At 37.5% G+C, this 12,542-nt stretch overlaps 3 protein-coding genes and 1 non-coding gene across 6 annotated transcripts; 2 read left to right on the plus strand and 2 right to left on the minus strand.

Moving 5' to 3' along the window:
* Positions 1–184: 184 nt before the first annotated feature.
* Positions 185–3,581, minus strand: nit1 (nitrilase 1). Of its 3 annotated transcripts, none has more exons than XM_056751535.1 (7): positions 3,449–3,579; positions 3,254–3,355; positions 2,475–2,705; positions 2,146–2,249; positions 1,242–1,378; positions 995–1,120; positions 185–621 (listed from the first exon to the last, which is right to left on the minus strand). In XM_056751535.1, the coding sequence occupies exons 2-7, from the start codon at positions 3,334–3,336 to the stop codon at positions 361–363; spliced, it is 942 nt and encodes a 313-aa protein (XP_056607513.1). In that variant the 5' UTR covers positions 3,337–3,355; positions 3,449–3,579; the 3' UTR covers positions 185–360. The 3 variants fall into 3 exon arrangements, with proteins under 3 accessions (XP_056607513.1, XP_056607521.1, XP_056607529.1); XM_056751543.1 differs by having other exon boundaries at positions 3,254–3,344; positions 3,449–3,570; XM_056751551.1 differs by lacking the exon at positions 3,254–3,355 and having other exon boundaries at positions 3,449–3,581.
* Positions 3,582–3,959: 378 nt separating this feature from the next.
* On the plus strand, positions 3,960–6,438 carry pfdn2 (prefoldin subunit 2). Its single transcript, XM_056751563.1, has 4 exons — positions 3,960–4,131; positions 4,849–4,937; positions 5,518–5,641; positions 5,743–6,438. The coding sequence occupies exons 1-4, from the start codon at positions 4,057–4,059 to the stop codon at positions 5,929–5,931; spliced, it is 477 nt and encodes a 158-aa protein (XP_056607541.1). The 5' UTR covers positions 3,960–4,056; the 3' UTR covers positions 5,932–6,438.
* Positions 6,439–7,218: 780 nt separating this feature from the next.
* On the minus strand, positions 7,219–7,300 carry trnas-gcu (transfer RNA serine (anticodon GCU)). Its single transcript has one exon. It is a non-coding gene; the product is annotated as a tRNA-Ser (tRNA).
* Positions 7,301–7,547: 247 nt separating this feature from the next.
* b4gat1 (beta-1,4-glucuronyltransferase 1) lies at positions 7,548–11,865 on the plus strand. Its single transcript, XM_056749566.1, has 2 exons — positions 7,548–8,933; positions 10,740–11,865. The coding sequence occupies exons 1-2, from the start codon at positions 7,830–7,832 to the stop codon at positions 10,929–10,931; spliced, it is 1,296 nt and encodes a 431-aa protein (XP_056605544.1). The 5' UTR covers positions 7,548–7,829; the 3' UTR covers positions 10,932–11,865.
* Positions 11,866–12,542: the final 677 nt, after the last annotated feature.

Here is a 12,542-nt window from a genome sequence, read left to right on the forward strand (position 1 = left end):
TCAATACAACGTTTTACAATAATCAAATAATACTTACAATTAGTAAATTTGCTTCATGTAATAGCCTATATAATTTGGCATTCAGTGTTAGGTTGAGTAGGCCTACCTTATTTAGGCAATTTATTAATTGAATTTAATACGAGTAAATTTATTTAAGTGTTCCAAATTCGAAGAAAAAAATTGGTCAGAGGCAACAGATTTTTTTTCTTTTCTTTAGATTAAAGAGAAATCAATCATTTCCAAATGCAAACAGGCAAAAAGAATAAACAATTGCAACTAACTTAATCCAAATTGCATTTTGAATTGATTTATAAATTTTGTAGAATCATAATCATTATATAACATATAATACATGGATATTTAATCCAAGCTGGAGTAATACTCCTTCTCTCTTTGATGCTGTAGCACTGGCATGTCTCTCCTGATATCATGTAAACCCTGCAGGTCAATCTGAACCATAGCTACGCCTACATCAGAACCCCCACAGTCCCCGAGCACCACACCCCATGGATCAATGGCTAGAGCATGTCCATAAGACGTCCTCTTGGCATGATGAGCTCCAACCTGTGCTGCGGCAATAACGAAACATTGTGTTTCGATCGCTCTGGCTCTAAGAAGCACCTGCAAAATAAAAACAAAACATTCAAGATACTCAATGCCTTTAAATGACTCTGTTTTATGAATATACTGACATTGAAACCCTACGTGGTTTACAGATTAGAGACAAATTTACAAGTTTACTAAATCATTCGCTGTTGAAAGGTACACTCCTCCACATATTCTTGAATATTCTATATATTAACTTTCTTTCAGTTTAGAGATGATATTGTAGTATCTCCCCATTCGAGTAGATTAGACCTTAAGTGCAACTGGAAAATAGCTGTGGCACTGCCAAGATGGTTGACTGAATTTAGATAACCATTCCTTTGACAGTGAAAACCTACTGTAATGTCAGATTGCATTAATTAGTGATGATCTCATGATTCCAATGTACCTCCCAGTGGGCAGTTCCTGTTACCACAGTAAAAGCTGAAGGGTATGTAAGGATCTCAGCACCGTGTCTCTGAAGGGCTGACGACAGCTCAGGAAAACGGAGATCATAGCAGACACCAAGACCAACCTACATTAATTCAAATATTATAATAGTAGCAGAATATAAAGATTTAAACTAAATATGAAAACTAAAAACTACATTACTGCTTGTTGTTGCACTATGGCTGTTCTGACATGAGCTGATGCACCTTTCCAATTGGCGTCTGGACTGGAGGGAGTAGTCGCGGTCCAGGTATAGTAAAAGCACTCTCTTTAAGGGACACGGCTTTACTTGTTAACTCCACATCAAACAAGTGTCCCTTCCTGTACACAGATACAATCTCACCTAGGGGCAGGAAAACAGCAAGGTTTAATGTGTTTTGGTGAAGAGAGAGATCAGTTCTAAGACTAATTGATAAGATCTTTTTGTGTCCACAATAAATAAGACAATATGCCTTAGGGTATGTTTACACCACAATGTAGTAAAAAGCAGAAAGGTTTTTTCTTCGCGTTTTTAAAAGTTTCACACACACACAACACTATTGTCAACATGATATGCGTTTACACAGGTCTGCGAAACTAATGGAAAGGCTGTATTATGCAGGCCAGGCCAGTGGGCGATGATGTCTCTACTTTGAAAAGAAACTCACACAAACACATACCGAGTTTTAAGCCAAAAGCGCCCTTTGTTGGGTTTGTGTGTTTACAGTTTGGTATATGTAAAAAATGTCTCTCCGCTGGCCGTAGAGGTGCATTTAGGCTATACTTTGCTGGATTAACATTAATATGTTAGGCAGCACAATCACACACTCCTCACACTGTATTTTTTTATATATTTGTGCATGGGTGTAGACTGAACACATTACACACAATCCTATAACTTCAACTTTTTCACATGATTGCAATTTACACCGAAGCGAAAACAGTGTCATTTTTTTAAACTTCCACTTTGAGGCCAGTTTTCAAAGGTTGTTAGTCCCCCAAAACACAGTGTTCAAACATTGTTGTTTAAATGGCCCTTAAAACAACAATGGGCTAGTAAGCAAACACCCTAGAAACCACATAGCAACCGAAAGTTTAGACATTAACAGCATATACCAAAGAAAAGAGTACCTTGTCCGTTTATGAGAATGTGGCTGTTATAAATTCTTTGGTCATATTTCCAGTCATGTCCTCTTTCATGGAATCCACCCAGAGACAACCACACGTTGAGCTTTCTAGGACACACAAAACTCTCATATTACCTCTGGATTTTTTTAATCATATTAATACATTTCTTGAATTTTTGCCACCATATTTAAAGAAACAGTTTACTCAACTATTAAAACTCATCCTTATCTTGTGCCAATGCCAAAACATTTATAAATGTGCAGCAGTATGTATTGAAAACAGATATAGTAATATATTTTTCAACAAATCTGTTTCTTTTACTGCAAACGTACCTCGCTAGATGAGTGTAGCGAGTTATGATGTCACCATCTAGGCTCTCTGAATGGTGTAGCGTCTCCTCTCGGCTTGAGCCAATATAATCAAAGCCTTCAGGTAGAAAGACCATACTCGCTCCACCCTCTTTAGCCTGTTCAACCAATCGCTCACATACTGTAAAATTTGCTTCTTTGTCAGGCGTGGAAGTCATTTGACAAACTGCTGCTACAGGAAGGGATGACAACATCCTGACAAAATAAAACGGGGATTACAGTACAGCATATTATTTAGTGAGGAGAAATAAAATACATATATATTTATTTATAAATATTTTTCAAATAAAAATGAATTAGATGAGTGACATTATTAGTGTATACATGTAGTAACCTCACATTTTCAGATATTGTGTATTTATTTTATTTCTGTTGATGCCACAATTTAATAAATTCTATAGATTGTAGAGCATATAAATATGAAATAAGGGGTACTGTATGTTGAAGCTATTAACAGCATTTGGCAAATACAACCAAATCAAAACGAACAGTGTATTGACCTAATAGTGATATATAACGTTGGTGGTATTTGCTCATATAATCAGCCGTGTCAGTACACTTTTATCTATGGCTAATTATAATAAAGAAACTGCGATGGTCACTTTTTTATAATTTCCTCTTAAATTTACTCATAATGTAAATAAAAAAAGACTTCTTGCGTGCGTTCTTTATCAGAACCTTAAAAACATTGAGAATAAATTGATTAAATGTGGGACAAATAATATATAACTAAAAAACGTTACCTGCTTCGGTTTTGTACTGCCCAAAACTTTAAGGTTAAGAGACCTCCTGGTAATTTACCCCACAGTGCAGTGCAGAGTAGCATTGGCAAACCTTGAAATCAACTTTACAACGTTTTATCACGGATTGTACTTTAACCCCACTCTCTTAGCCAATATGGCTAATAACTAACCTGCTGACATATCACGAATACTTACCTCGCACAGTGTTTTCAGTGTTTTAAATAAATATTAACCAAATTACTTGCGTAATAAATACTGTATGCGTCTCGTTTAATAATTGAGCAACCCACGAAACATGAAATGCTTGATGTTTGGCAACCCGGATGTTTTCTCTGATTGGTGCGATGAGTTTCTTCTTCATCTGAGGTCTTCTGGCGGTTGGCAAACCACCTTTTTCGCCACCCACTGCACTGGAGTGTGAAACGCCGATATTAGGAAATCCAAAAGGTTTAAATTCTCCCTTCTTTTCCAATTTCTCTAAAAAAGGTTATGATAACTCTATTTTTTACTTTGTTTGAGGTGATCATTCCAACAGGCTCTGTAAATTAAATGCATCAATTCCCAATTTTGTGTTAATAGAGTTTATGCTTTACATAGCATGGGCCGTCATGGCTCGACAATTCAATACATCAATGGTTTATGTTTTACACATAATGCATTTTCGTGTTCTTTTAAACAAAGCGGACAGAAATCCTTTAATAACTGGTCGCACTGAGCAGAAATTTCAGACAGGCGTGTTCGCGGCCGTCCACAAATGTGACGTTTTGAGGTCCTGACGAGAAAGGTGCTGTGTGTGGTTCATCATGGCGTCGAACAGTGGCAATAACACGAGCGCTAAAACCGGTGGCGGAAAGCAGTCCACTCCCTCCGCTGAGCAGGTAACGGGAGGGACATTGTGCTTATTTAAGTAATACACTAACATCTCATCTAGGTTGCCAACGAGTGATCCAATCTAAATGTGTCCGTTACATACAACAAAGGTCTACATGTATGTGTTGATTATACTCGGGCCGTGGGGTGTCTATTACAGCGTGAGCTTAAACGGTAGAATTGCTATGCAGTAATATACATTTCTGATGTGTTGTTGTATAGAAGAATTAAAGTGGATCGGCCCATGAGTTTGTAAATGTATAAATCTCGGAGTGCCATTGTAGGCAAATAAGCCGAACGTTACACTCAAATCAAGGATCAAGCACAGCCCCTTTCTTTAAGAAATGTGTCTCTTGCACATTTAACACTATTCCTGGCATGCAACATATATGGTAGAGCAGAAATGACTAAATGAGGCTCAAGATGACAATGATTAATAGTGATATACGAAGTATGTTTTTTCCTCAAATAATCCTTATTAATTAATCGATGATGCCCTTAATTGTTTTTAGATTTTTTAAGTTTTAGATTTGTATAAACCCTAGGGGATTGGACAAAGTCAGAAACGAATGTATAGTAAAACGCAATATAAAATCGTCTGCCAAATGCGTAAATGTAATACAAAATGGATCAGTGAATATGTAGTGAAGTAAACAATTTATTGATCATTTTGTTTACTTTTTCCACAATAAACATGCAATCGTGCATGGTTGTTTGGTTATTAGGTGGTGGCTACTTTCCAGAGGATGCGTCAGGAGCAGCGCAGTATGGCCTCCAAGGCTGCAGAGTTTGACATGGAGATCAATGAACACAGGTTTTTGTTTTCTCTAGACTAAATATGTAAATATGTGTGTGTCCTTATTGTAATATATATTTTAAACAGTGATCTCTTTTAGGGTCGTTAAGACCGTATTAGTGCAACATGAATCTAGTTATGCTATATTTCTTTAATTAAATTACCTTTAAGCTTTAAGTTTGTTTTGAAAGTCATTTGTATTCTCTATAAAAGTAATAAAAACAACCAGAACTTACAAATTAAAGGGATATTTCACAGGCAAATAAAATGTCCCCATGTTTTACTCACCCTCGAGGCATCCTGACTGAATATGACTTTCTTTTTGGAGAATAATGCACTCAAAGTTAGATTACACTTCAAGAAGAAAGTTATATTCAGTCAGGATGCCTCGAACATGGGGAAATTTAGTTTTGCCCGTGAAATACCCCTTTATGTAATGGACTTAATGTAATTTAAGCATAAATATAAGAAATAATGTCATTAAATAATGTCATTTATTGTTATTGTAATAAGTTCACAAGTTCAAGAAAATTAACAACGATTACACACACATTAGATTTTTGGTCTAATTCATAATTGAAACTTTTTTTCTCCACAGTCTTGTGATTGACACACTAAAGGAAGTAGATCCTTCACGGAAGTGCTTCCGTTTAGTTGGAGGTGTCCTTGTGGAGAGGACTGTCAAAGAAGTTCTGCCTGCTTTAGAAAACAATAAAGAACAGGTGAGATTCTGTTGCTAGCTTAATTTTATTTTTGGTTTATGTATCCAAATACTTGTTTATGGCCAATATGTGTGACATAATTATTTGTCTTTTTCTGTTAGATTTTGAAGATTGTGGAGTCTCTTAACACACAGATGCAGACAAAAGGGCGGGAGCTGACAGAATATCGTGAACGTTACAATATCCGATTAGTTGGCGAGGACGACAAACAGGGCAAAGCTGATGCCAGTCAAGCCAAAGAAAGTGAAGGAGGAGGGTCTAAAGGTGGTGCTGGAGTCCTTGTCTCATAGTGGATGTTGTCTTAAGTAGCTGGTTAAGAATTGTGCTTGTCAGCATCTTGAAAAACTAAAGAGGGCATGTTACAACTTTGTCTCAGATATCATTAAACATGGAAAGAGAGTGAAAGTCTTGGTTTCAGCAAAAACCTGTTTTTTTTAATGCACATTTTGTATACTTAAAATAACGAAGCATAACATGCCACATTCACAAACATTACTATCTTGAACATAAATACCAGTTTGTAAGGAAAGTAGTCATATAATTTATGTGGTTTCATTAAGTGCAATGTTGCTGTTTTCAATCAAGCATTTTTGTGTCGGTTATTTGCTTTTTGGTCAGTTTATTGCTTCTAATAAATTGCTTTCTTGACAAATAAAACCATGAAGACCACTGACTTACTTAAGCCAGGGCTGTTGAACACGACCATACCCAGTCATTTACGTCACGATTGTATGCCTGTGAATGAAGCCTTTTTATGTTGTTTTGTTTGATGAAGTAAAAATACTTTGAGCAATGTATCTTTGCCGTCTTTGTTTTGCATTTGTCAGAAAATGTACAAATATCACTATTTACCATTACTAAACAATTTTGGTATCTTTAACAGATAGTATTAAAATTTGCACCATTGTTTAATGCATAGGAAGTTCATTAAGACTTCAAATACAAATGATCTCGAGTGTGCAGAGAGGCCCAGACACTTGAGACTACAGCCACCTAGAGGCCAATTTAAACAGCCGCTAAATTAAGATTGGTGTCTTAACAACTAGTCACAATGACTAGGAATTAGTCAGGACTAATCAGTTTTACATTTAAGTTTTTAATTAGACCTAATCTAACGTTTAATGTAATTGACTAAGTAATTATTCAGTGTACTGTATTCAGAAAATAATCACATTTTGCTTCTTTAAAACTTGAAATGAAGATGGACACCGTTTTCGTTTTATCCAGCTGTATTTACTCGGTGCAATTTATAATTTCAAGCAAAAGATGTAACACCAACATGTTATAAGCAAACAATTCTTGATAATGATGTATTATTGAGCTTTTTTAAATGCTTTGTCTCAGAATATATTGGCTTTTTCAAATGAGTTGAAATACAGTGTGAAAATTGAGTAGTTTGCCCAAAACAAATTAAATATTAAATGCAGGCCAAAGAATACTGTATCATATGTTAGAAAAGAAAATGTATCAAATGTTTAAAAAACTGTATCATATGTTAAAAGAGAAAACTACTTAAACTGTAAACTTGATATCGAAAAATCACTGCGATTATAAGAGGGAGCGAAAACTAAAAGTTCCGACGAGGATGGGATTCGAACCCACGCGTGCAGAGCACAATGGATTAGCAGTCCATCGCCTTAACCACTCGGCCACCTCGTCGCATCCTTAATGTCATAGTAGTTTTTATTTATATATATATTTTATATATTTGATTGTCTATTTGTTTTTGTGAATGACTATTAGCTTCTCTTTCTGTCCGTTGATAATATAAAGCATCTATATATATATAAATAGCAAAAACATTTCGCGCACGTATGCAACAAAACTACTAGGTTTTATCAGAGCCAATTATACAGTATTTACGGTAGCGAGGACGTAAAACACACAACGTATAAACATGCGCCGCCATGCGCAGTGATCTTCAAGACCGCAATTCTCTTCCTTTCGTGTTCACGATAATCTTCTTGCATACATTTAAACCTGTTTCTGCTCGAATGTTTATATAATATTGTCCTCAACCACAGCTTGCTGCAATGCAAGTCCTGTCCGATGAATGCACTAGGACTACATAGCTTACAGCTTACATATTGTCACTTGCGAACCCTAGATGATTTGTGCTTTCACCATAACACTTTGTTTCGGGATCGATTTATTTAAAGCCTATATTGACTAGGTATCAAGTATTGTAATGCATTTCTTAAAAAAATGTTCTGTGTTTAAGATGGTGCTGAGTGCTCTTCTTATTGTTGCACTGTTGCAGCTTTTATATCTGTCTTTCCTCTCAAAATTCCATGGCAAACAGCAGCGCTACAAATATTCTGAGCTCTTCGGCTCCAAAAAAGCTTCACAGCCAGCGGAGAAGAACCCAAGACGAGAACATTTCAGATACTCCTTATCCACTGGCGGTATCTTTGACGGAAGCGGGCAATATCGTGTGTATAAGAACCTAATCAAAAGTGACTTTTTGACTAATCAGAAGCCAGGAGCAGATCCGAGATCACACCACTTGGCTTTGGCCACTCATACAACTATTAATAACCTTTATCACTTGAACTCATTGTTGGAGCGCTGGCAGAATCATCTGTCAGTGGCTATATTTGCTAATAACCAAGATGTAAAGTTTGCCACAGCATTCATCTATGCCCTCAGCATCTTTTGCCCTCAGATTAAAGCTCTGGTGGACTTCCATCTGGTCTGCCACTCGGGGGAGATTGCCAGCTTTCCAGAACAGGACCGAGAGCATTTTGCTGGGCTTGAGGAGAAAGGGTGTCCCGGTGTCTTCGCAAAGCTTGAATCCTATCAAGACAAGTATAAGAACTATGCCATCGGCGCCAATGTCTCGTACCCCAACAATCTACTCCGCAACGTGGCACGTAGTGGCACAGATGCTGCCTACATCTTGGTGATTGACATTGACATGATCCCAAGCGCTAATTTACACCACCAGTTTGTGACTTTGCTGATGAGAAAAGAACCGGCTGCCGACGAAGTCCTCGTGCTTCCTGCTTTTGAAATCAGACATACTCGCAAGATGCCTGCGTCAAAAGCTGAACTGTTGCAGCTCTATCAGGTTGGGGAGGTGCGACCATTCTACGATGAACTTTGCCCTCGTTGTCAGGCTCCCACAAACTACTCCCAGTGGGTCAATCTGCCCAGCAAAAGCTCTGGGCCTCTGGAGATGGCATATACCATAAACTGGGCGGACCCATGGGAACCTTTCTACGTTGGAGCGCGATCTGTCCCTCTCTATAATGAGAACTTCAGGCAATATGGTTTTAACCGCATCAGTCAGGTGAGTGTGTGGGAATACTATAGCAGGAAGCATGCATGGCCTACTCAGAAATGTTGTAAGACTGAACTATCCTAAAAATAGTTCACCCCCAAAAAATTGAAATTATGTCATAATTCATTGACCCTCATGTCATCCCAGATGTACAGGAGTTGCTTTCTTTAGCTGAACACTAACAAAGACTTTTATATTTAAAAAATGTCATCATGATATATTGACATGCAGGAACCTTCTGTAAGATTTGAACTCATTGACATGCTTTCAAATTTGAATATAGCTATTGTATAAAACTTATCAAAAATGCTCTTAAAGGGATATTTCACCTAAAAAATTACAATTCTGACATGAATTACTGCCCCCAAGTTGTTCCAAATCTGTTTAATTGTCTGTTGTTCTGTTGAACACAAAGAGGAATACTTGGAAAAATGTTAGCAGCTGACATTTCTGGATCTCTATCATGATCTCTCATGTGAAGCCAACAAGAAGTGACTTAAACTGCAATTCATTGACTGGGTGTTATTTTACAGCAGAAAAAATATGTTTACAGCCTGGTACAAAAAATAATTTGGTCTATATAGCTAATGTTACCCTTCATAGCAACTGTGAGGAGTGTGAATTTATTTATAACTCACCCGAATAACTTATATTAAGCCTTAAAATTCAGCAAATTAGGTTTGTGGTCACTTGAGTGTGAAGTTGTTTCAGCAACCAGACACCTGAGCTCCAACCACGATGACAGCCAGCTCCTCGCAATTTAAGCTTCAAAACAGCAAACCTACAGGTGATTTCACGGACACTACGTCCATGTTTATACAGTCTATGGTTCAACAGTATATGATAAAATATTTTTTCCTACTATTGTAGACAATGATGTCCCCGAAATGTCAGTTGCCAACCTTTTTCCAAATATCTATTCAAATAATATTCTATATGTTCAAATGAGGGGGGCACGGTGGCTTAGTGGTTAGCACGTTCGCCTCACACCTCCAGGGTTGGAGGTTCGATTCCTGCTTCCGACTTGTGTGTGTGTGGAGTTTGCATGTTCTCCCCGTGCCTCAGGGGTTTCCTCCGGGTACTCCGGTTTCCTCCCCTGGTCCAAAGACATGCATGGTAGGTTGATTGGCATCTCTGGAAAAATTGTCCGTAGGGTGTGAGTGCGTGAGTGAATGAGTGAGTGTGTGTGCCCTGCGATGGGTTGGCACTCCATCCAGGGTGTATCCTGCCTTGATGCCCAAATACTCCTGAGATAGGCGCAGGCTCCCCGTGACCCGAGGTAGTTCGGATAAGCGGTAGAAAATGGATGGATGGATGGATGTTCAAATGATGACAGAATTATAATTTTTGGGTGGAGTATCCCTGTAGAAGAATACTAGACCAATCAACAAGAAAAAGCTTTCGACAATGACTTTTGAGTTGAGTTGTACAACCTTACAGGAAGTCGTAATTTGACTTCAATCCATGTAAAAAATAAATACATAAAGTAGCCTTCAATTTTATGTTACAAACTGAGATGGCTATTATTTTATATAATTGTATATAGTATTGTTTGAGCAACTCCCGTCATCATAAATTCCACCTATTCTTGAGTTAAATATGTAATTAATTTTGAAACACTTGAAACTAAACATTTATTCTGAACAACATTATACATACTGTCCCAGGTTTTCTTGCATTTTACAACATTTTTGCGTGTTGCATTTGCTTTTATTATTTATTATCACAACTTTATGTGGTCCAAAATATGACTTGTTCATTTATTTTTACTCTCATACCTGTTATTTACTCATTGCTAATTTTTTCCCACCAAAGGCTTGTGAACTTCACATAGCCGGTTACAGATTCTCTGTGGTGAGCAATGCTTTTGTAGTGCACAAAGGGTTTAAGGTCCAGGGAGAGTTCCATAGCAGAAAAGATGAGGAGAACCGTAAAAACCGCCTTCTCTTCCGAAGCTTTAAGGAGAGTCTGAAGGCCAAGTATCCCCACTCACCTCGCCGCTGCTAAGAGAAAGCTTATTAAAGATGTACAAGTCTACACTACACTGCAATCAAACCCTAATAACTATTCTTCCAGGAGAACTGCAGGAAACTGGAACCTTAAACTTTGTTTGTACAATTTCTATTAAAGTTGTTGAGAAAAAACTAGCACAGCTGGACCGATATATTGTTCCTGTTCTAGATATGGTGGTTTTTTTTGTAAATTGATATGATCTATCAGGCTTTTTTCGTACTACTGAAACAAATGTTTAGGTTATTTTTGTTGTATTACTGAACAGATTAGTTTTTTATACACAAATGTTTGTGTTCAAATTGATTCTAAGAGCAACAGGCTTTGTCTTGCTATCTTTAGAAGTAAGTTATTTATTTTGATTGCAAGTTCAACCTCTTTGAAAATTATTGTGTTTATTCTTTGCGTAATTTTAATATGAAAAATGTAATGTCTACCATACAGATTCTATACAAACTGCATAAATGAGCGATAGTTGATGTTGTGACTGTATCAGTTTATGTGTTTGCATTACTGACAAGACAACAGTTTTTTTCTGACTCGTGGGTTCAGGGTATAAAGCAAAATAAGGTTAATGCAGAAGTTTGCTGATGTAGAAACTGTAGTCACCACATTGTCACAAGCAATACTGATACTTACATTAACTGGCAATATGAATAGTATTAGATGTGATATTGATATGATATAATCTTAGCCTGATTTGAATGCAGTATTATTTTGTTTTGCTTTTTTTGGTATATTTATTTAGTGCTGTGTAATAATAATGTTAGCATGAACATTATGTTTAAACACTGAAGAAATGTTTTCAACAAAGGAACATTTTTGGTACTACGGAAAAAGATTGTAAAGTTTTTTATATAATATTATAATGTATTATCTTAACACTTACAGTTTATGTTTAAATTAATAAATGTGTTGTTTCATATTTTTACTGACATGTTCATTCTGTAACATTTTTGTCAGAATCGTAAAATTTTGTCTTTCTCTGACTGACTACTTTCAGGAAAAATTTTACATTTACACATTTGGCAGACTTTATAGTGCATTTAAAGAAATTGTTTAACCAAAAATGGTCCCCATTGACTGGACCAAAGTCATTTTTATATGGACAGTCATTTGGGAAAATGTTTGGGTGCACAAAGCCTTTAAGATTTAGGAGTGCAACATGAATAAATAATCTATCCATCCATTTTCTTCTGCTTATCCTGGGCCGGGTCGCGGGGGCAGCAGTCTAAGCAGGGATGCCCAGACTTCCCTCTCCCTAGACACTTCCTCCAGCTCTTCCAGGGGGACACCGAGGCGTTCCCAGGCCAGTCGGGAGACATAGTCCCTCCAGCGTGTCCTAGGTTTTCCCCGGGGTCTCCTCCCGGTGGGACATGCCCTGAACACCTTCCCGGGAAGACGTCCAGGGGGCATCTGAAAGGGACCTCAGCTCTCCCCTCTCGATGTAGAGGAGCAGCGGCTCTACTCTGAGCTCCTCCAGAGTGACTGAGCTTCTCTAAGGGATCCCAGCCACCCTGTGGAGAAAGCTCATTTCGGCCGCCTGTATCCGGGATCTTGTCCTTTCGGTAATGACCCACAGCTCATGACCATAGGTGAGAGTAAGAA

The sequence above is a fragment of the Triplophysa dalaica genome, chromosome 1 (assembly GCF_015846415.1).
Source record: "Triplophysa dalaica isolate WHDGS20190420 chromosome 1, ASM1584641v1, whole genome shotgun sequence".
NCBI classification, from domain to species: domain Eukaryota; kingdom Metazoa; phylum Chordata; class Actinopteri; order Cypriniformes; family Nemacheilidae; genus Triplophysa; species Triplophysa dalaica.